We start from the raw sequence: 25005 nt of genomic DNA on the forward strand, positions 1-25005 counted from the left end.
TTAGCACCGCCTACGACACCCGCGAGGACCAACACACTTAGCGGAGTGGGAAGCCGGTGGGGGTGGGGCACTCTTCCCCACCTCCCTCCGCTCCCCCCGCCGTGGCGTCTGACGTCACGCGCGTTGGCGGCCGCGGAGCAGCGCCGGGAACCAGGCGGGCCGCAAACTGGGTAAGACCGGGAGAGAACGCGGGCGGCCGCGGTCTCCGAGGCGCCGTGGAGCGCAAGGCCGCGCGGGGTCGCGCCGCTCTCCGCGGTTGAGCCTCGGGCAGCAGACCCTTCCCCCAAGGCGTTGGTCTAGGGCCCGCTGCGCATTCGCCAAGCGGGAGGGTCCCCAGATGCGGGCGTTAGTGGAGGCTGGCGTTGGGGAGTTGTCGCTGCGTAGCTGGCCGAAAAGCACGTCCTTGGCGCCGCGCAGGCCGCCTCGCTAGTTGCGCACGGCTCTCCGGGGAGGTGGAGACACTCGCCTCTGGCCACCTGACCGTCCCCCCACCCTTCCCCCTTCCCGCCCCTGCTTAACGACTGGCGCCTCCAGTCAGGGGAAGGTCGGACGCTGTAAAACCCCTGAACGAAAATCGCCCCCCGGGAGTCTTTAAATCAGTTTTCTTTGAAAGGCAGCAAAGTAAAATAAGTGTTTCTCTATTTAGGTGTGAAGAGAAAAAAATGACACTCCAATGGGCGGCAGTTGCAACCTTTCTTTATGCTGAAATAGGACTCATTTTAATCTTCTGTCTACCTTTTATTCCTCCTCAGAGGTAGGAAACCTCCCAATTGTTAATAATAAATTAGTAGCTCCCTTAGACTGCTTAGTGTTTAATGTTTAATGGTAATTTTACTACTTTTTTCCCCCACACAATGAATACATGTTAAAAGTGCTGAATATGAAAAGTATCAGAACCATACATTAGCATTAGTTTCTTAGTAAAGGACCTTACAAGGTCTTTAAGTACCAAGTATTTTAATCAAAGCATTGGCTCATTTTACCCCTGTAATAATCCACTTATTGGGAATTCAGTTCTACATCCAGAAACTTGCTAGTATGAATGGTGAAATACACTAGTAATAAAAATGTCGCAATACATTTGTTCATACACATGGCATTAAAAAAAAAAAAAAAAAATCTCGCGTTAGCGAAATCCTGGAGATAACCTACTGAAGTTTGGTAAGAGCCCATGACTGGAAAAGACTTGTGAAAGCTTTTACCTTTGCTCAGGGTTCAGGTAGTCTTTCACAACTCTTAACTTGCTTCTTACCTACCTGAATTTCTATTCATTTGTGTCTTTGTCTATCAGCTATGCCATCACTTTTTTCTTCCTTACTAAAGAAAAAAATCGAACCATACTATAGGAAGGGGCCTTAGACATAGTTTTATCCAGCCCACTCATTCTACAGGGTAAGTAGTCTGACCTGGGTAATCTGGGCAATCCAGGCAGATTCCAGACAAGAATCCGGCTTTCAAGCTAGTGTTCTTCATCACCCTACCACTCGTCCTCTTGATTTTGTTTAAAATCCTTAATAACACCATTTAGATTTTAAGTAGTATTTGTAAGAATTTGAAAGCAAAAATATTTTTGTCAATTGGTCTTTTATCTATCAAAATGATACATGAATTATGGATCTTTTTCTTCCTGTCAAATATAATTTTTTTCCTATCCTGGTTATGTAGCAATTTGATAGATTGTGTATCTGTACACATATTTTATAAATATACCTTCATATACATAAGAAAATATGGCATATTTGTACATATAATCATTTACAATATGTCCTTATGGTATGTATCCACATCTTTGTTGTTGTTTTCCATTACAGTTGACATACAACATTAATTTTAGGTGTACAGCATAGTGATTAGACATCTATATAACTTAGGAACTGATCACTCCAGTAAATCAAATACCCATCTGACACCATACACAGTTGTTACAATATTATTAACTATAATCCTTATGCTATACTCTAAACCCCATGACTGTTTCATAACTACCAGTTTGTGCTTCTTAATTCCTTCCCATTTTTCACACACACACACACACACACACACACACACACTCGCAACCATCTGGCAATCACCAGTTTGTTCTTTGTATCTGAGTCTGTTTCATTTTGTTAGTTTATTTTGTTCTTTAGATTTCACATATAAGTGAAATTATATGGCATTTGTCTTTCTCTGTCTGACTTCCTTAACACAACACCCTCCAGGTCCATCCATGTTGTTGCAGATGGCAAGATTTCATTCTTTTTTTATGGCTGAGAAATATACTTTCGTATATAAGTACTACTACTTCTTTATCCATTGATGAACACCCAGATTGCGTCCATATCTTGGCTATAGTAAATAATGCTTCAATGAACATATGGATTCACATGTCTCTTTGAAGTAGTGCTTTGGGTTTCTTTGGGTAAATACCCAAAAGTTTGATTACTGGATCCTTCTTTGTCTCTTATCATAGCCCTCATTTTAAAGTCTGTTTTGTCTGGTATAAATATTGCTACCCTAGCTTTTGTTTGTTTCTTTCTATTTTCATGAAATATCTTTTTCTATCCCTTTACTTTCAGTCTGTGTGTGTCTTTAGAGCTGAAGTGAGTCTCTTGCAGGCAGCATATGTAAGGGTCTTGTTTTCTTATTTATTCAGCTGTCCTATGTCTTTGATTAGAGCATTTAATCCATTTACATTTAAGTGATTGTTGATATGTAGTTATTTCCATTTTAGTATTCATATTTTTTATCTTTTTTTTTCTTCTTAAAGAATTTTCTTTAACATTTCTTGTAATACTAGTTTGGTGGTGATGAACTCCTTTAGCATTTTCTTGTTGGGGAAGCTCTTTATCTGTCTTTTGATTCTAAATGATAGCTTTGCTAGGTAGAGTAATCTTGGTTGTAGGTCCTTGCTTTTCATCACTGAGTATTTCGTTTCAGTGTCTTCTGGCCTGCAAAGTTTCTGTTGAGAAATCAGCTGACAGTCTTATGGGAGCTCCTTTGTAGGTAACTAAATGTTTTTCTCCTGCTGCTTTTAAGATTTTCTCTTAACCTTTAACCTTTGGCATTTTAATTATGGTTAAAATGTGTCCTGGTGTGGGCCTCTGGGTTCAACTTGTTTGGGACTCTCTCCACTTCTTGGGCTTGTATGTCTATTTCCTTTGCCAGGTTAGGGAAGTTTTTTGTTATTTCTTCAAATAGGTTTTCAACTCCTTGCTCGCTCTCTTCTTGTTGTACCTCTATGATACAAATATTGGTATGCTTGATGTTGTCCCAGAGGTTCCTTAAACACTCCTCATTTTTTTGGATTCGTTTTTCTTATTGCTGTTGTAATCGGATATTTTCTGCAATTTATTTTCCAAATCACTGATTGGATTCTCTGTTTCATCTAATTTACTGTTGATTCCTTCTAATGTGTTCTTTATTTCAGTTATTATATTCTTCGCTTCTGACTGGTTCTTTTTTATGTTTTCTATCTCCATTTTTATGTTTCCTGTCTCTTTGTTGAAGTTCTCACTGAGATCATTGAGTGTCCTTATAACCAGTGTTTTGAACTCTGCATTGGGTAGATTGCTTCTCTATTTCGTTTAGGTTTTTGTTTTTTTGTGTTTTTTTTTTTTCTGGAGCTTTGTTCTGTTCCTTCATTTGGGACATGTTTCTTTGTCTCCCCATTTTGACTGCCTCCCTGTTTGTTTCTATGTATTAGGTAGAGGTGTTATGTCTCCTGGTCTTAGTAAAGTGGCCTTATGTAGTAGGAGTCCTGTGGGGTCCAATGGCACAGTCTCCCTGGTCACCTGAGCTGGGTGCTCCAGTTGTGTACCTTGTGTGGATTATGTGTGCCCTCCTGTTGTCGTTGAGCCTTGGTTGCTGTTGCCATGTCAGTGGGAGAGATAGACCCTCAAACTGATTGGTTGTAAGGACTAGCTGTGACTACAGTGGAGGAACTCTTGTGCGGCAGCTGGCTATATAGAGCAAGATTTGTTTTAGCAGGGCTTTGGTGCCTGCCCAGTTTGCCCTTTGGATGTGTCATTTGTGGAGGTGGTCGGATGGTACTCTGGTGTGGTCTGAAGCTAGCCACCAGGTTTATTGGTCCTAGGGCCTCTTGGGAGGGGCTCTGGTGCAGACCAAAGTCAGCTGCTGCCTATGCACTGTCTGGGGCAACTTGTTTGAGCTGCAAAGTGACTTACAGATGGTTGCCACTTGTGCTGGGCTTGGAGGTGCCTAGGAGAAGCTAAGCTGCCGACTGAGGCTGGCTGGCACTAGTGCCGGGCTTGGGGTTGCTTAGCAAGAGGTATGGGGCATGCAGAGGCCTGATGCTGCTTGTTTGAGGTTTATGAACCTTAGCCAAGACAGGCTGTTTGTATGGAAAAGCCACTAGAAGTGGCTTGAGTGGTCCTGCAAGTGGGGTGGGGCACGGTCTCAGGGCATGGCAACTGGTGTTAGCCAGTTTGATAGAGACTCAGACATGGTGCCTGCCTGTGTCTGCATGCAGGGAGAGGAGAGGGATCAACCAAGGAACAATGACTTCTGTCAGTACTCTGTCTGGGAGAGAGCTGCCCCTCTAGCCCTTGCCCTGAAGCCAGACAGTTTAGTTCCTCCTTGTATGTGCCTCATGCCTTTTGAGGTACAGTCTCAGCAATGGAGTTCAGAGCGAGTGCATCTGTCAGTAAGTCCATGCATAGGTCCTTTAAGAAGGATGCCTGGGACTCCAGCAGCCTTGATCTCACTCAGCCACAATCTCCCTGGTTTTCACAGTCAGAAGTGTGGGGACTACTCTTCCTGACACTAGAACCTTGGGCTTGGGAGACTGATGTGGGGCTCGGACCCCTTGGTACTTGGGAGACCTCCAAAGCCAAGATATCCCTCCCAATTTTTAACACCTCATGTGGGTATGGAACCAGTTCATTCGAGTCTCTCCCCCTCCTTTCAGTCTCAAGATGGCTTCTTATGTATATCCTTCTGTTCAGCTAGAATCTTGTTCTGTAGTTTAGTTGTAATTTTGATGTGGTCATAAGAGCAAGCAGGCATTTATTTACCTGCTCCACCTTCTTAATTGGAACCTCTATATCCACATCTTTTTTATCTTTTTTATGTGTATCGCCATAATCTTCAAAGAAAAGGCTTCAGTTTTTATTTCATTTGGCTCTCTGTTCTCACATAATCCACGAGTTAGACACACTCAGAGGTCAGACTGCCTGAGTTTATATCCCAACTCTGCATGTTACTGTGTGACCTTGGGCAAGTTATTGATAAATAACTCTCTGGTCAGTTTCCCCATTTGTAAAATGGAACTAATCTACTATCCACCTCATATAGTAATTGTGGTGATTAAATTAGCTAAAACATGTAAAAGTGCTTAGAACGATAGTACAGTAAGGATTCAATATGTAGTAGCTAACATTAGCTCTTTCTTGAATTGAGTCTTATTATAAACCGGTAGTTGTTCCCTGTAGGGGGTCTCTTGTTTTTCTTTTTATACTGGCTCTTGAAATGTTCATTTACATTTGGACCAAGATCAAGGTATTACCACTTATGTTCTCTTTCTAAAAATATAAAATCTTTGCAATTTAAAATTTGAATAGTATTCTTGGAATTGAGCATAGAGGCAAAAGAAACTACTTCATCTATATCTGTCTTCCTCTCCTCACCAATTTCAAGCCATTACTTAAAGTTGTTTTCAAAACCTATTGGTTAATAATTAGTCCTAATTTTAAAGAAAAACTTTTTTTAAGTTGTTTTTAAAGTTAAGTATTTACTACCTGTGTGTGTGTGTGTCCCCCTACTCCTCAAATGTTTCTAATTGTTAGACCAAGAGATCTTTGTTACTTCTGAGTTGTTACCCTGATTAGGGGAAAGAGAATGATAGCTTATATCAGCAATATAATATTTTACTATAAGAATTCCTTTTTAAGAGTTTGATCATATATCTTTCCTTTAAAAGTTAGTTCACTGTAGAATATTTGAACCACCAGATAGAAGATAGTCAAATGTCAGGTTATTAAATTTAAAAGAAATTGTTCTTTATTTTATGAGACTTTCTTATGAATTGATAATTCTCTGATATGACATAAAAAATTAAACTGCTGTAATTCTTTTTACTCACTACATAATTACCAAAATGTTAATTCAGTATTTAGAAAATATTTCAAAACATTCTTTTGATTTTTTTATACCTAATGTAATTGTATTGCGTTACAGATGGCAGAAGATTTTTTCATTTAATGTCTGGGGTAAAATTGCAACTTTCTGGAACAAAGCTTTCCTTACTATTATAGTCCTATTGATTGTTCTGTTTCTAGGTGAGTACTAAATTACTAGATTGGTAAGTACTAGGTTACTAGACTGTTTCTAGTTATGTTAAGTACTGGAGTACTAGATACCGCCTTTAAATAAGCTTACCCTAGTTTTTATTAATGAATTTATTGATTTTTAATTAATTTGATGTTGCTATTAACATACAGTTGACTTTGTGTAGTATATTGCCAGTGTATAGAGCAAATATTGATATATCGATAGTTGATAGATGTTACCATAATATATGCAGAAACATAAATTTCAGCAGAGTGCAATAGCTCTTAACCTCTTTTAAGTTGTTTTAAAATTTAAATATACCAATGCATAGCCCACTTTTCAGAGTTACCAGTTATACAGTTCTTTGTTACTGTGGTGTCCCAAGCACCAGGGGCTTAGCTGGTGCTTAGGGAAGCATAGAGAAATAGAACCATTAGGCCCTCAAAAGGAGTCTTAGATGCAGGATATGAATCTTGATTGGATCCCAGTTAACTAAGAACACAGACATATGGGGACTGCTGCAAAAATTTGGATATGAACTGGTTGTTAGATAATATTAGGGAATTTTTGTTAACCTCATTTGTAGTAGCATTGTCGTCGTTATACAGCATAACTATATGCCAGTTTTTGAAATTAAAGTTTTATTCGAATGTAATCATGCTCATTTGTTTATGTATTGTCTATGCATGTTTCCATGGATAGCTACAGGGTAGAGTCATTGTAACAGACACTGTATGGCCTAAAACATTCACTATCTACCCTTTCACAGAGAAAATTATCAGCACAAGTTATATGCGACTATGTCATTATTCTTAGGAGCTGCATGCTAAAATATTTAGAAATAAAGTGTCATGATATTTTCAACTTACTTTCAAATGGTTAAAAAAAGATAAAGCAAATATGGGGAAATGTTAGCAATTATTGAATCTAGGTGGTGAAATATGGGTGTTTCTTACACTGGTTTTTCAGCATGTTCGAAATTTTTGTAATAACAAGTATCTTAGAAATTAGAAGTAAACCTTTATTGTTCTTATCAAACCAGAAATCCCATGAGATAAATAATTATATTTTTTAGAAGAAGTAGCTGAGCTTAAAGAATTAAGTAACTTGTCTGATCACCCAGCTACTTCCTGGCACTTGAGCTTTTGATACACATATGTTTTCCCTCAGAATTCCCTCAGAGTTGTTGTGCATTAAGTTTTACAAGGGCCAACATGGAACCATAACCACCATGTATTCCACTATTTTGTGAGAAAATGTTTCCCAGGTTTATAACACCAGCCTCTGAAGTGGAATTCTCTTTGTGAAACTGAGACCAACTGGTGTGAATAGATATGAGTAGCTAATTGTATCAGAGTATGAACAGGTTTCTGCCTCATTTAAAAATGTCAGTATTTGTCTCATGGTACATTATGTTAATGTTATGAATTTCCAGCCATGTAAGAAATAACACTAAGCTCGTAAAAAATAAGGAAATTGGGTTTCAACTTTGCCACCAGCTAACTAAATGACATTTGGAATAGCATTTCCTCTTAGTTCAGTTTATGCATTTGCAAGATAAAGGGAGAGAAGGAAATAATTTCTGGAGCTTCTACTAGCTCTAAAATGTGTTGTGATCTCCTAACTCTAAAATTTATCACAAGAATTACTACTGCAAACTGCCACATATCCATATGAGGAAAGGGAATTTATAATGAAATAAAGGGTTGTTTCAGAGTACTCCAGAGAAGGAAGGAAGCCAAATTCCAGAGAGGGACTAGTCCTCAGAACTGAAGTGTCCTTTTTCTGTCCCTGCATTTCCCCCTGGGTCTATGTTCTTCATTCTTCCTCATTTCCATGTATTTTCATCCTCAATTGCCAACACAGAAAATGGGCACCACACAGCTGCCAAGTTATCACTCCAGCAATATGCAAGGATTACTTAGGCATTTCTGATTCCAAATTCCAATTCTAAGGGGAAAAAATCAGACCAGCTAGACCAGGTATCCAACTCTCATCTGGTAAGCTGTGGCCAGAGGTTGGAGTCACAAAAATGACTACTAGCTGGAACCTACATCTGTGGGCAGAGTCGGTAATTCCCAGAGAATAGGGAAATAATAGATAGTTGATGCAAGAGCTTTAACCATGGATGAAAGAGGCAAACAGACAGGGACTTATCCTTTAAGCTTGAGTGTTACATCTCAGAATAGAAGAATGACATTTACTTCATTGAAGTGTTAGGTTTAAATGTGGTAGCATATATAAAGTACTTAGTCCAGTGTTCTCATCCACTAGAATAATGTACAACTAGTGGGTTACTCAAGCTTAATTTGAAACTTATTTCATTTTCTTGTTGATTATTGCTAATAAGGTAATAATTACAAGATGTTTATATTCCTAGCACCAATACTAACTCAAAAGCGTGTGTGCATCTGTGTGTGCTTTCACAGGTGGGAATAGGCAGAAAGGAAGCAGGAAACCCAGGAATATGGTTAGTGTCACTAGAAATGCATTCCGGGAATTTCAAAGTTTCTACAAAAAAAGCCTATTTCCTGATAGAAAATCTACTGTATGTCACACTCTCTCCTTATTAATTCCCCTATTCTACTTTTCAGATATACTCGCCTCTTTATTATACAGATGATTCATTCTGTGGGTGGATTTGTATGACCATTTACATTTATAAACTTCTTTGACATTATTAGTTAATCTTCAGTATTTCTGCATAAAGATCCAGGAGTATTTTGCCCATTTAATTGCAAAAGAAGCTGAATCACAAGCATGATAGCCCTTCATAGCACTATTTGGTTCCTCTGGCCTGCTCAAAATAACTCATAAATACTATGTTCTTTTAGCTGTTTTGTAGTGGTTGGAATGCTTACTATAATAGTGAGGCAATCTGAGAAATGGCCATTAAGACAAAATAAATTTTAAAAAGATAATTTAAGAGACTACTTTATATACCTCTGTGCAAACAAATTTGAAAACCTTAATGGAATGGGTAATTTTGCCAAAAAATGTAATTGACCAAATGAATACCAATAGATATAGAAAATTTAATTAGGCCAGTTTTCATAAAGAACTATAGGAAGTTATCAGAAAGCTACCTCCCCCCATCCCCCAGGAAAGCATAAAACCAAGTAATTTTGCCAGAAATTTCACCACTTTCAAAAAAACAGATATTACTATTTGAGAATTTAAAGAAAGAAAACTTCAAATTTTATGAAGCTAGAAAAAAGCAAATTCTAAAATTGAAAATAAACTGCATATTATATAAGATTGGTAACATATGACAGAGAAAATAATTGTTTTAACTAACTGTTGACTAGAGTCCTCTCTACCTCCGTGGTGGGATATATTCTAAAAACAAAAGTGATTGCAAAGAAATCTAAAACTTCACATAGTTTCATTGTTAGCAATTTAAAAACTGTATATTGCAGCATAAAGCAAATCAGTAAGTATGTTAATGGTATTGGAAACTAAGATTTTCACTAATAGAAATGGCATACAAATATAAAATCAAAAAGTTAATTTTTTTTTTAATTTTGGAGTGATGGAAATGACTTGGGATTAGATAGAGATGATGGTTGTACAACATTGTGAACATACTAAATGCCCCTAAATTGTTTGCTTTAAAATGGTTAGTTTTATGTTATGTGAATTTCACCATGATAAATTTTTTAAAATAATTTCTTAAAAGACTAGGAGTTCTAGTTTTGGTAATGGCAAAATAGCTTGTGTTAGATTAACCCTCCTTTGATAACAATTATGAAGCCTAGACAAGATATGAAAAAAAGTATTTGAAGGCCTACAAGAGTAACCCAAAGCAGATGGAAACTGGAGGGAAAGCAAAGCTTGAAAGAAAGAATCACACTGAGTGTAATCACATTTATATAGCTTTTCCTCTAAAGGCAATTCTCAGTCCATGTGGCATGGTCAGCTAGAACTCAAAGCAGAAAGCCACGGTCTTTACTGGCTAAAAGTATCAGAGGTCAGAGAGGCTGGAAATTAAGAGAAGATATCCAAGACAAGAAAAAGCCTCAGAAAGTGAATCCCAAAATCTGCATATAAACACGCCTCAAATCCTTGGTTGAATCTTGAACCATGGATGTATAGGGAAGATTTCAAGGAGCTCACTGGAAAGTAGCAGCCAAAAAGCTGAAAGAGCTGAGCAGAAATTTTAGCTGCTACCTACCAAAGAGAAACTGAGTTTAGAGTTTCAATTCCATTAAGTTAGAAGTCCATAGTAAAGACCTTGGACCTTTCCACTAAAATCACAGAAGACTGCTCCTTAGGAATACAGACTCTATTCAAGGAATTAGGAATTTACTATAATTAAAATTAAAACCAAAGCAGCCATGAAAGTGTAAAAATCAAGTCACTCCCAACAGCTGTAGAATATAGATAATCTTGGCACGGACACATGAAGACACTATGTTCACCAAGATATACTAATTTCTGGACCATAAAGTAAGTCAATAAATTACAGAAGAACATGCAGAGTATGTAAAAGAGAAATCAATAACATATACCTGGAAGAACTCCACGTGTTTAGGTATCAGACAAGACACTTGTCAGTATTCCATGGGTCAAAGAACTCAAAGTCAAAAGAGAAAATATTTTAACTAAATAACAAAATACAATATATCAAAATATGTAGAATAATAAAGCACTGCTCCGAAGAAAATTTATAGCTTTGAATGTTTATTAGAAAAAGAAGAGTTAAAATTAATGATCTTAGTTTCTACCTTAAGAATATTTATGATTTAAAAAAAAGTTAGCAATAAAAATCATAGATTGATCTCTAGATGCAGAAAAAGCATTTGACTAAATTCAACATTCATTTATGATAAAAGCTCTCAGCAAAGTGGGAATAGAGGCAAACATACCTCAACATAATAAAGGCCTTATATGCTGAGCCCCCAGCTTACATCATACTCAACAGTCAAAAGCTGAAAGCTTTTCCTATAAGATCAGAAACCAGACAAGGACAGCTACTCTTGCCATTTTTATTCCGCATAATATTGGAAGACCTAGCCAGAATAATTAAGCAAGAAAAAGAAATGAAAGCATCCCAATTGGAAAGGAAGAAGTAAAATTGTCACTATTGTAGATGACGTGATATAGAAATCTGTCTCTATACAGATATAGATAGCCCTAAAGACTTCAACGCCCCCCGCCACAAAAAAATCTGTTAGAACTAATAAATGAATTCAGTAAAGTTGCAGGATACAACATCAATATATAACAATCTGTTGTAGTTCTATATGCTAATAACAAACTATCAGAAACAGAAATTAAGAAAATCTCATTTGTAATTGCATTAAAAAGAATAAAATACATAGTAATAAATTTAACCAAAGAGGTGAAAGACCTGTATGCTGAAAACTAAGACGTTGGTAAAATAAATTGAAGACACAAATAAATGGAAAGAAATTTTGTGCTCATGGAAGAACTAATATTGTTAAACTGTTTTTACTACCCAGGGCTATTTGCATATTCCGTGCAATCCATATCAAAATTTCTTTTTTTTTTTTCTTTTTATAAATTCTCATTTTTTTTTTATCTTTTAATCGAAGAAATTATTTAAAATTTTTCCCCCCTTCTACCTCCCGCATTCTCCCTACCCTCTACCCGCTACCCTCTGGTAGTGGTTACTAGTCCGTATCAAAATTTCAATGACATTTTTCACAGAAATAGAACAAGCAATCCTGAAATTTGTGTGGAACCAGAAAAGATCCCAAATAGCCAAAGCAATCTTTAGAAAGAACAAAGCTGGGGACATCACACTACCCGATTTCAAACTATATTACAAAGCAATAGTAATCAACAGTGTGATGACATGAAAACAGATCAATGGAACAGAATAGAGAGTCCAGAAATACACCCACACATATATCGTCAATTAATTTACCACAGAAGAGCCAAGAATATACAATGGGGAAAGTGGTGTTGGGAAAACTTGATAGCCACAGGCAAAAGAATGGAACTGGACCACCATCTTAACACCATATACAAAAATTAAAATGGATTAAAAACTTGAACTTAAGACCTGGAACCATAAAACTCCGAAGAAAACATAGCTGGTAAGCTCCCTGACATCATTTTTGGCAATGATTTTTTGGATTTGACACCAAAAGCAAAGGCAACAAAAGCAAAAATCAACAAGTAGGACTACATCAAATTAAAAAGCTTCTACACAACAAAGGAAACCATCAACAAAATGAAAAGGCAACTTACTAAATGGAAGAAAATATTTACATATCATATCTGATAAAGGGTTAATGCCCAAAATATAACATATCATATCTGATAAAGGGTTAATGCCCAAAATATATAAAGAATTCATGCAGCTCAATAGCAAAAAAAGAAAAAGAAAAAAATGGGTACAAAATCTGAATAGACATTTTTCTAAAACAGACATACATATGGCTGACAGGTACATGAAAAGATGCTCAGTGTGACTAGTCATCAGGGAAATGCAAATCAAAACCACAAAGAGCTATCTATCACCTCACCTGTTAGAATAGCTCATAAAAAGGACAAAAGATAACAAATGCTGGTGAGGCTGTGGAGAACAGGAAACCCTTGTGCACTATTGATGGGAATGTAAATTGGTGCAACCACTATGGAAAACAGTATGGAGGTTCCTCAGAAAATTAGAAGTAGAAATATTTTCAGTTCCATTTCTGGTTATTTATCTGAAGAAAAGGAAAACACTAACTTAGAAAGATATATGTACCCCGCGTTCACTACAGTATTACTTACAGTAGCCAAGATATAGAGACAGCCTAAATATCCATGGACGGATGAATGAACAAAGAAAATGTGAGATGATTGATAGATTAGATAGATAATTATTCAGCCATTAAAAATGAATGAAATCTTGCCATTTGTGGCAACATGAATGGATAGATCTTGAAGATGTTATGCTAAGTTAAATAAGTCAGACAAAGACAAATACCATATGATCTCATTTATATGTGAAATCTGAAATCAAATTAAAAAAAAAAAAGATACAGAGAAACAATTGGTGGTTACCAGAGGCAGGGAATAGAGGGTAAAGGGGGTCAAAAGGTACAAACTTCCAGGTATAAAATAAGTCATGGGGATGTAATGTACAACATGAGTTAACACTATATTGTATATTTGAAAGTTACTAAGAGAGTAGATCTAAAAGTTCACACCACAAAAAAATTCTATAACTATATATGGTAATGAATGTTAACTAGACCTATTTTAATCATTTCACAATAATAGAAATATCAGATTAAAAGGGTTAGCAAATTAGAAATAGATGGAAACATCCTCATTCTGATGAAGAGCATTTACAAAAAAAAAAAAAAAACCCTAGGATTAACATCATCCTTAATTAAGTATCGAAAGTTTCCTCCATAAGATTAGGAACAAAGGAAGGATATTTGCTTTCACTATTTTATTTAATAAGTAATAGATGTCCTAACCAGGATGATAATAAGTCAAGTTAAAAAAAAAATAGCATAAAGATTGCAAATAAAGAAGTAAAACAATCCTTATTTGCAGATGACATATTTACCTAGAAAGCCCTAAAGTATCTACAAGAAAGCAACTATGTGAAAGAAATTAATATAGTGGCATCACAAAATACAAAGTCAACATACAAAAATTAATTGTATTTCTATACTATAATCAGTAAACAACTAAAAAATGAAATTTTTGAAAATTCTTTTTGTGAGTATACCAAGAAGTCTAAAAACCTTAGAAATGAACTTTATGAAAGATATACAAGATCTCACCCTGAAAACTACAAAAACATTCCTGGAAGAAATTTTAAAAGATAGAAATAAATGAAGATATTTTCATCATTTGGAAAACTCAATATTATTACAATGTTTATTCTCCCCAAAATGATCTATAGATTTAACAGTCCCAATCAAAATTCTAACCAACATTTTAGTAGAAGTTGACCACTTTCTCATAAAATTTGTGTGCAAAGGCAAAGAACTCTTAACAGCTGTAACAATCATAAAAAAGAATGAAATCGAAGAACTTAAACTCATTTTAAGATTAAAGAAAATAAATTATTTGCTAATTACAAAGGGAATCATAAAATCTTTACAGTGAGAAATCTGATGTCCACTGATTAATCATCTTGTGATGGTTAATTTTATGTGTCAACTTGGCTGAGTCATAATACCCAGATATCTGGTAAAACATTATTCTGGATATTTCAGTGAAGGTGTTTTTTGGGTAAGATTAAGACCAAAATAAGAGGACTTTGAGTAAAGCAGGCCTCATCCAATCATTTGAAGGTTTAATAGAACAAAGACTGACCTTTCCTGAGCAAAAAAATTTTGGAGCAGATGGCCTTTGAACTCAAACAGTAACTCTTTCCTGGGTCTCCAGCCTGCCAGCTGCCCCTGCAGATTTTGGACTTAACAAAGCTTTTATGGTATGTGAATTATATCTCAATCATGTGAGCCAGTTTCTTAAAATAAATTAATATCTCCCCCTTTACTCATTCCCACTCCCCTTCCGCGTGCATGTGCGCGCGTACACACACACACACACACACACGCACATCCTGTTCGTTTTGTTTCTCTGGAGGACTATGACTAATACCATCTTAAACCAATAATCGAATTTAGCATCAAAAAGTACAGATCGTGCTAACATTTCATGGCATCAGTTATGAAGGATTCTTGCCAAAAATATTAAACCTGATCCAATCATACTTTATACTTGATTTCTGGTTTTCTGGAAATATAGGAATTAGAAAAACAAATTAGACTACACCACTATCAGACAAGATCCAGAATGTGTAAACTTCTATAAAACAATTGGTCTGGCACTTTAGTTAATGTCTTTACAAAAAAAGTATTTTATGTTAAAAGAGACTAAAGAGACATATGTAGTGAATGTCCATTAAGTTATTCTCAATTTGAAAAAAAAATCTATAAATGATATTTGGAGTACAAATAAAAAGGCAAATAACCCAATTTTAAAAATAGGTTCAGAATCTCAATAGACATTTCACCAGAAATGACATACAGATGGTCAGTAGGAATATGAAAAGATAGTCAACATCATTGGCCATCACAGAAATGCAAAACAAAACCACAGTGAGATACTACTTCACACACCCACTAGCATGGTTGTAATCAAAAAGACCAATAATAACAAGCGTTGATAAGGACATGGAGAAATTGGAATGCCAACACTGCTTGTGGAGATATAAAATGGAAAACATTTTGAAAGTTTTTCAGAAAGTTAAACATAGAGTTACCATATGACCCAGCAATTCCACATCGAGGTATATACTAAGAAAAATGAAATCACATGTCAGTACAAAAACATGTACATGAATGTTTGTAAGCAGTATTATTTATAATAGCCAAAAGTAGAAACAAATGTCCATCAACTCATAAATGGATACACCAAATACAGTATATTTTTATATCTGTATAATGGAATATCATTCAGTTATAAAAAGTACCAAAGTATACTGATAGCCGCTACAATGTATATGAACCTCAAAAGCATCATGCTAAGCCAGATGGAAGCCAGACACAAAAGACCACATAGTATATAAAATGTCCAGAATAAATAAATCCGTAGAGACAGAAAGTATATTGGTAGTTACCAGAAGGTGAAGGAAGGGAAGAATGGATATGGGGTTTTTGGGGGTCGACAAAAGTATTCTTTAATTAGTGGCATTAGTTGGTCAACTTTTATGAATATACTCAAAACCACTGAATTAATACATTGTAAAAAGGGAAATGTTAAGATTTGTGGATATCTCAGTAAAGCTGCTATTACAAAAATAATAAAATAATGGTTACAATGAACTCCATTGTCAAACTGGAATCTTTCCTGAATGGCAATAACTCTTTCCTAAGAATACTGGAGGCTTCATGAAAAGAGCAATTTAACTTGTTTGTACCTGGCCTTTGAGACATCTAAGGCTGATACCCTCCCTAGGGCCTACAAGGATGTAGTGACTAAGAGTACACTAAATATAGATGCTGATAATCTGAAAACTGTTTTGCACTGAAAAGAAATGGTTCCCTTGAATCTGAGACTTAACAGAATTGAAAGCATCAAAAGAGCAGCTGTATGAACATTTCTAGTAGCAGATACCATCTACATGTCAGTGTGGGGAGCCTGTGCCACAGGTTTAGCAAACCTATGCCAGTGGAAATCTCAGTGTAACTAAATATTTCTAAAATCTCAATAATTTTAAATAATAGTAAATATAATAAAATGCTAGAACAGTAAGAGAAATAAGATAGTCTCTTGGACTTGATTGTAATGGCATATGACTTATATGTTATTGTCAATAGCTTAAAATTTAGTCAACTTATTAGGGATAGAAAGAGTAAAGGATAATAGTTTGCAGTATAGCTAGAAATAAGAAACAGTACAATGATGATGAGTCCAAATGAATGGTAAAAACCAAAAATGCTGTTACATTCAAAGTTTACACTAGTAAACAAGTACAGAGCATCTGTTTTTGGCATGGTACCCTCCCAAGTATGTAGAGGAAAAGACAAAAAGAGAACCCCTATCTAAACTCCATGATTTAAAAGTTAGGTCAGTTATTCTAAACCTGCTTCCCATTTTAATAATTTTATATTCATAAAAGCCAAAAGTAATGTTTTCTCTTTTTCTCTAATAGATGCTGTGAGAGAAATAAGGAAATATTCCTCTACTTCTTCCATTGAAAAGAGCTCACCCGGCAGACCTGGTGCCCATGAACATACACAGATGAAACTTTTTAGGTCGCAAAGAAATCTTTACATTTCTGGATTTTCGCTATTTTTTTGGCTGTGAGTAAAAAAAAAAAAATTTAAAATATGATTTATGTTTTCATTATTTTTAACCGACACTACAGATTTTTTTCTATACTGTTTTGTATACTAACATCTTCATAAAAGAACTCAGATGATATATATACTCAAATAACAAGCAATAGTTATGGTTTGCAGGTTTGATAGGTTCAAAAGCCCTGCATAATCTGACCCCTGCTTCTCTTTAGAGGCTTGCCTCATACTTTTCTCTGACATGTATACCACATTCCACCCACACTGACCTTCGCTGTTAATTCATTCCTGCAACAAGTATTTATTGAGTTTCTATTCTGTACCTAGCTCCTTCCTACTTCAAGGTCTTCATACCTGTTTTTCCTTCTGCTGAGAACACTTTGTCTTCCCCTCTTCCCCTGACTAACTTTTCTCATCCTTCAGTGCCTTTCTCAGGGAAGCCTCTGTGACCATCACTCCCCACAAAGTAGGTAGATGTCCTCTTGTACACTCCCATAGATTGTATGTGTACTTTTCTTTTGCATATCATTCATGGTTGTACTTAAATACTGTTTTAACTCTTGCTCCCCAACTGGAACCTAAAGTACCTGAGAGCAGGGACTTTGTCTCGTTTTCTGCTATGTCCCCAGTGCCTAGCACAGTGTTTAACACTTAGCAGTTCCTGAGGAAATACCTTTTGAATGAATAATTGAAGATGTTAATTACTACTTCTAACAATAGAAGTTACCCATAAACAGATGCAAACAAGTAGTTTCTAGGCTTGACCAGCCTCATACATTGCTCTTTAAATAGCAAAATTTTAACTAGGCCAGAGAGAGAGAGGGAAGAGGAGAGAGAGAGAGGAGCGAGAGGTAGGGGAGGGAGAGAAGAAGAGGATAGAGGGGAAGTGGGAGAGGCAGACACTTCTCTTACTGGTCCTGCTACACTATCTAAAATTCTGTTTCTGCTCCTCCCAGCTAGAGGTATCTACAAAGAAAATAATTAAATTAGTAAATACCATTGAACCTGTATTCCAAATGCTTGTTTTCTAACAAAGATTCCAAACGAATGAGAGAGACATAGGCATGTTTTAACTGGAAGACTCCAATTAAAAAAAATATATATATGTCCTACCTAAACATCATCTCTCTACCACACCCATACCTAAAAGGGAGTTGTTTGACAATGACTATTTCAAAGTTTTTTTTTTTCCTTAGAGTTTTAAGACGTCTGGTTACCCTTATTACTCAGCTGGCAAAAGAACTGTCAAACAAAGGAGTACTTGAAACCCAAGCAGAAAAAACTAATGTGGCTGCCAAAAAATTCATGAAAGAGAATGAAAAACTAAAACGGGTATTTAAATTTTCTTTTTAAAATTTGTGTAAATGTTGTTGATATTCCCAAAGGATGATATATTTCAGCATCAAAAAGAGCATTTTCATAATTTAGAAGCAGAAAATGACCATAAATAGCAACTGTTCTGCAGAATGATTGTTTCAAAAGCATCTTATTATCCTTTAGATTTCTTTGTTCTCAAAGTTTCCCTCAATAGTAAATTAACACCTTTGGACCTACTTCGTATGATTCAAGGAGAAAACAGTATGGGAATGTGAATTTTAATTCCTTTATTACCATTAATTTTACTTTATAACCTAAAGCAAGTCTTTTTAAGTCTCTATGTTTCCATTTCCTTTTCAGTTAAATTATTTTTGTAAGCCTGTTTGTTTTGTTTTTTCTTTCGAATGATAGTTATTTAGGAAGCAGAGGAAAATAGTTGCGGTAGATTGATAACTGCATATAATATTTAGAATCTTTAGTTTGACGATGCTGCTGGTAACCTTTCTTTGAGAACCTTATACTTCCTCTACCATCCAGGGAGAATGTGAATCAGGTATTGTTGCCCAACCCCCCCCCCAAAAAAAGAAGAAGAAGAACATATGGAAAAATGAAAGATACAAAATTACTTTGGATATTTCTTAAGTTTAAAATTTAGGAGTCAGATGTCATAGCTTGAGTATTTTTAGTTCATATTAAGCCTCATAGGTTTTACTAATTCTGCTTCTTAGAACAAAAGAATCAGTGGAACCATTTGGAATCAAAACAGATTTTCTTGAAAAAATAATCCCTAAAATAATGCGATATTATTTATCTGTCATAAATAAAATGCAGTTAATCTTTTGTTACACTGTTAAATGTATGCAGAAAATATTGTGAGTCCAACAGTAGAGAATACAAATCCTTATCCAACTCCTAAAGCCTAGCCTCTTATAGAAAGAACTATAAGCACCACCTTTCATCAATTCTAAATGAGTTAGCTATTATATAGTGCAATATAAAGCTTTCAAAATCTATTAAATATGGCAAAACTCATTTCACAAAATTGTGCTCGATACTACAGTATCATGGTCACCTATGCAAAACCTTTGTTTTATTTTTTATGTCTGCTTTATTTTCACTACTACAAAAATGTAAAGAAAGATCTATTTTCATAGTAACAGAACTCAAAAATGTTTCTTTGTGTAGATTGTAACCAGCATCTTTTAAGGAAACTTTTAGAGAATAAGCACCAGTTTATTTTTTACTTTGTTTTGTTCTGTTTTGAAAAGGCATTGATTCACAGATGTCATGTAAATATCCCTTTGTAATAAATGTAGGTCTGGGAAATTAAGCTGTTGGTATTTCTGAATTCAAAAGCAAGCAATAAGTCATTTTTGCTTTTGGGGGTAGGGAGGGTAACATTTCAGCAACACAATCAGCCTCATTTAGTACCTTATTATTTGCTTCATTTTCTATCCTTTGCTCTCATTTTACGATGATAACAACACAAAACCCCAAAGCTTCGATTAACGTGTTAGCTAAACTCAAAGCACACAGCCTTGCATTGCAGACTTACTGTGTGTCTAGGTTGATTTAAGTAGTCTTACTGTGTGCCCATCTTGTCACATTAATGAGTTGTAACTACTAATAGCACAGTGCTTTTTTTTCTCTTGTTCGTTAGTATTTTTCTTCTACTCTTCAACTCTAAGAAAATGGAAGATGTTTTCATAAAGTTTTGGTAGCATTATTTTCCTCATTTCCATCATAATTAATGTGCTTAAATTAGTCTTGTTCTTCAAAAAAAAAACACCTTCCTCAAAACATTTTTGGAACCTTTCTTTGGAACTAGTTAACGTTACAAGGAAGTTTACTTCATTACTACTAATTTTTTGATTCCCCCACAATTTCTCCCTGTTTTTGTTTTCCTTCCCTTTGGTTCGATGCTGTTCTGGTTTCCTGCTTCCTGTATGTCTTAACCCAATCAGTGGCCCTACATCATCAGAGGTGCACAGATATGCTGGGCTAAAGCCAGTACACAGTGGGGAGAAAGTGTGTGAGCTGGACATAAATACTCTCAGTACCCAAAATGTAACTAATTGACCAATAAAGGTCATGGGTCAGAATGTCAAAGATGACTTCTATTTCAAGATACTTCATTCATATAGGTTTTGATATACTAGCTAAGGAAAGATAAAATTGCTAAAACACCTCTTCATTCTCTATCAGAGACACATTATGTAATGGAAAGTGCATTGCCCTGAGATCCAACTTGGATAAAGCCAACTTTACCAAGAATTAACATTGTGATCTAGGGCAAGTCACCTCATATGTTCTGGGCCTCAAGGTTATAAATAATTGCTAACACTGTGCTAGGTACCACTTCAAATGCTTCACAGTAAGATATTAACTCTTAATTTTTGCAACAACTTTATGAAGTTGATACTGTTACTATCTGCCTTTTATAAATGAAGAAATGGAGGCACAAAAATGTTAGGTGACTTGCATGAATTCATTCATCTAATAGATGACAGAACTAAGATTGGAGTCCTAGCCATCTGACTCTAGAATCCTCACTCTTAACCACCTTGTTTTGTCCCTTTGCTCCTATGCCAGCCTATGAAAAGACATACAGATAGTGCCTAAGACCCCTTTGTGTTCTGATAATCAGTTACTGAAATGAGATAATTATGAAAGATAAATTAACTTTTAATCGCTGTAAATGGCAATGGTGATAAAGTTTACTTCTTATTAGATTTTTTCTAGCCACTTACCAGGGTGAGATAACAGTGAACATGTGCATTACTGTAGTTGGTAGCTATTGAATTTCAGATTCCAGGATTCTTGGTCTTTCTCTAGCATCAAGTTACATGTAATAAATTTGGAGAAATTTACAGGTGCAGTAATGAAAGCTTATTTATAAGACCAACACAAATCCAACTTTTCCAAGTAAATGGCATAATAATTCAAGCAGTCAGTGTAAACATTCCTGTAACTCAGTGGTTCCCTTGCAATTTGGGTAATCACTGGAGACTGTGTGAACTGAACTTAGTGAGGTAGGATTGTTTTGAACTTGAAGTGTATAACAAATTTATAGAGATTTGGAGGGTTTTTTTCTTGTTTATGCTCTTAAATTTTTTAAAAAACATTTTTGAAGGTATAAAGATTCTTCCATTGCATGTGCTTCAGTCCTCTTATGTCCTCAAAAAATTCTTGGTATTATATATTTATTAGAACTTTAATTTCTCCTCCTGAGCTGACTAATTTATTATAACACAGTAGTACTGTATTTGATCTTGTGCTATAATGTGCATGCTCTTGTTTCATCTTTTTTTCACTAGATCGAAGTTACCTGAGAGCAGAGACCATATTTCTCTTACATTTTTAACCCTGATAGCACTGAATATTGTAAAATATTTGCATGTAGTCAATGCTCAGTAGAACTGTATGAGTTTGTTTGTTGAATATACCAACTTATATTAATAAAGGAACTACCCTTCAGTAGAAATTCTTTTCTATGTCAGTCTGTTTAAATTGTCCTGTGTTGCTTTTTCACTTGACTGTGGAAGCTGTCAGTACCAAGTTGATGCACTTTAGTCAACTAACTAAAGAATGTTTGGCTGTTGCAAACTAAGCTTATTTCTTCTATAATTCTCTTCTCTAATAGCTCTTGAAAAGCTATAACATAGAAGAAGAGCACATTTTGGAAGCAGAAAATAAAAAACTGGTAGAAGACCAGGAAAAACTGAAAACTGAATTAAAGAAGACTTCAGATGGTAACTTTGTGTGCATGTGCCAAAGTAGAAAGAACATGATATTTTATGCTGTTACACTTCACTGTTTTCCCTAAAACAAAACTAATGGCTAAATGTTCTTGTGGCTAAAATACCAAGAGTGACCTATTTATAAATTCCTGCTCAAATATGAAGATAAAACATTGTTTCAGCCAAGAGAAACATGCTCTGTTATACAGAACAACATGTAGGTGTTTCAGATCTGTGTTGTAAATAGAGATGTTCCTGCCTTAGCAAAAGAGCAATGTTCCTGAAAAGTTGCTTGTAAACACATTTTTGGAAAATAAATCACGTTTTTCCATCATAGTGTATTGCTCCTTTGAAAGAAGGAATTGCAGAAGGACAATTTTGGAAAATATATTGCTAATCTCAAGACATAATATTTCCTATGTGCCAGATAGAAGGAAAGCATTCCTTGGAAAAAGATGGATCGGCATAGAGTAAGAACAACCAGGATGTCAGCTGAGAATTTGAATATCTCATTCCAAAATACATTGCAATGAGGACTTGGGGTAGAGCATCCTAACTTCATTTCCTTGAAGGCAGCTATTTCTTCTACATTTTTTGTTTATTTTGAAAAATAGTTGTGATAGTATGTCCTTTTTTTTTTTTTTTTTTGAGTCAAGAATAAATTATTGCCTGCAGCTGCTTAGGACAGAAAAGTAAATGAGATGACCTCAAGTCCAATGTCATCCCGAAACTCTGTATAAATGTTTGTGGTTTGACCCTAGGCAACATTTCTGCATGTAACAGATATTCCTTGATGTTGTCCAGACACTGGGGAACCTCTCAGCCAGTCAGAGTTAGGATAATGAACAATGCACAGAACTCCCATTTCAGGTTTCTTCTACTACTCTATGTTGGAGATAAATTAGAGAATTTTCAGTGACTGAATCAAGGACCTATTTTACGCCATTTGTAAATTTAGATTTTTTAAATAGGCCTCAGTATAATAGAAGTTCTCTGTACTATAACTTGCAAATTGATAATTAGTTTACATTGTTTAGATAGAGTTTACTTCATCAAGATGTATTTTAATTTGAGATGGAAAGTCTGAAGATAAAAGCTAATTCTGTTAAAAAAAAAAAGAAAGGAAAACAAAAATCAATAGGATATTTCATGTGATATACAATTTTTTAGTCACTTTACTACTTAAAGTGAAAAAAAATCAAGAAATTGTTCAGAGGCAGTAAGTTAAAAAATAAGTTACTCTTCTAGGCATGGTGATATATTATGTGATAGGTATAGTATAATCCAAAATTCAAAATTCTGCCGTAGCTGGTACTGTTGGCTCTTCTGCAATTCCAAAAGATTTGGAACATGATCAAGGAGTTTTAATATTTGTATGAAAATAAATTTAATAATCACCCTCTATGTTAGACATTTTAGAAGAGAAACAGTGTTCTCTTTTTGCCCAACACAAAATATTGCTGCTAATCCTTCTGAAGAATGCAAGGGACTATTTTCAAAATACCTTTAATTAGTTGTAAAAATTGTTTCAAAATCTTACTTTCTTTCATATCTGTCAAGGATCCTTTTTCTTATGTTGTAAGCAGGGAGGTACAAAATTAAAAGACAAGAATAGGTTGTGTGCCATGCTACACCTTTGGCTAGTTTAGTTTCTTCCTTTGCCTTTCAAAAATTTCAACTTTGAGATGTTTTGAGCTTCACCTTTATAAGTCTGAGCTATAACTTCTAAACTCATTATTATTTAGGAATAACATAAAGAAACTCAATATTTCTTTAACAGACAATTGAAATGTTTGGAGAAAATGAACTCTCTGATAATATAGACATTGCATTTCTAATCTAATAACAGGAGAATACTAGCTTCTGTGTTTAAAGTGTAGACTGCAAAACTACTTTCAAAATGAATCAATGTTGAAGTGAAAGCAGATTTTACTTGATTAAGTATGTCCTGCTTGGTTCCTACAAGGTGTGTAGTATTTTATGAACACATTTTATTTACCCAAAGTTATTATTTTAGATAACATTATTAACAACCTTGAGAAGATCAAAGTTCTATTTCTAAAAGAAGTATATCCTTGGCTATGTTCTCTTGACCTACACTAGTCAAATTCATTAAGACAAGAACTAAGAAATTATAAAACTAATAGGACAAGATTTGGAAGAATTTAAGCAGCCCAATGCTTTGTACATAATACCATTTAAAAATACTGATTTCTAAAGATTGAGGGTATCAAGGCTGACAATGCTTAAGAAATGTTTCAGAAATTTCTTTTTTATTTGAAAATTGAGTAGAAAAGCAATGTGGTTTATTTTTTAATAGGGGTAAATAGAGTATTTTCTATACAATTTGTCTTACCCTTGGTGTTTCTTTAAGTGAAACATTTTCTCCAAGGTGTGTTAATAGAACATAAAGCATAAATACAATTGTTTGTTTAAGCTGGTTAACCCCATATTGGAGAAGTGGCATTCTGTAGGTAGGTATTAAGAACACTGTTTTAGTAGTGCCAAACTGTCCATCAGTTTTTAACTCATTTTGACCAAAGTTAGTAAATTACCTGTGCTTCAGTGCAGTAATATGACTTTAGTGATCCAAACGAGTGTGCACGTAATTTACACTCAAGACTAACTTAGGTGTAGGGATCTGATCTGTCATTTTTTAATGATCTGTTTAACAATAAATCTAATGTCCCAGTGTATGGAGTAATTGGGAAAGGACACTGCCATGAAAAATGATACTTAAGTTTTGAAGAATTTACAAAGCACACAAGCTTTCGTAATAAAAATAGATCTTGTATGTAGTGGATGATCATTTGATTCTGATGTCCAAGGAGAAAGGACTCTTTCAGGATAGCCATTGTATTTGTTCTTATAAATAAATATCTTCTCAATATTATTCT

The 25005-nt window shown here is 35.1% G+C and overlaps 1 protein-coding gene across 1 annotated transcript in view; it reads left to right on the forward strand.

Moving 5' to 3' along the window:
- Positions 1–29: 29 nt before the first annotated feature.
- BCAP29 (B cell receptor associated protein 29) overlaps positions 30–25005 on the forward strand; it is a 46029-nt gene continuing 21053 nt past the window's right edge. The window contains exons 1-6 of the mRNA XM_039849039.1: positions 30–170; positions 647–754; positions 6178–6278; positions 16907–17057; positions 18248–18383; positions 22012–22120. Coding sequence (XP_039704973.1) covers positions 663–754; positions 6178–6278; positions 16907–17057; positions 18248–18383; positions 22012–22120 — 589 coding nt within the window. The 5' untranslated portion in view covers positions 30–170; positions 647–662. The remainder of the gene's footprint in view (positions 171–646; positions 755–6177; positions 6279–16906; positions 17058–18247; positions 18384–22011; positions 22121–25005) is intronic.

This window comes from Pteropus medius, unplaced genomic scaffold (assembly GCF_902729225.1).
Source record: "Pteropus medius unplaced genomic scaffold, Ma_sr-lr_union100, whole genome shotgun sequence".
Lineage (NCBI taxonomy): Eukaryota > Metazoa > Chordata > Mammalia > Chiroptera > Pteropodidae > Pteropus > Pteropus medius.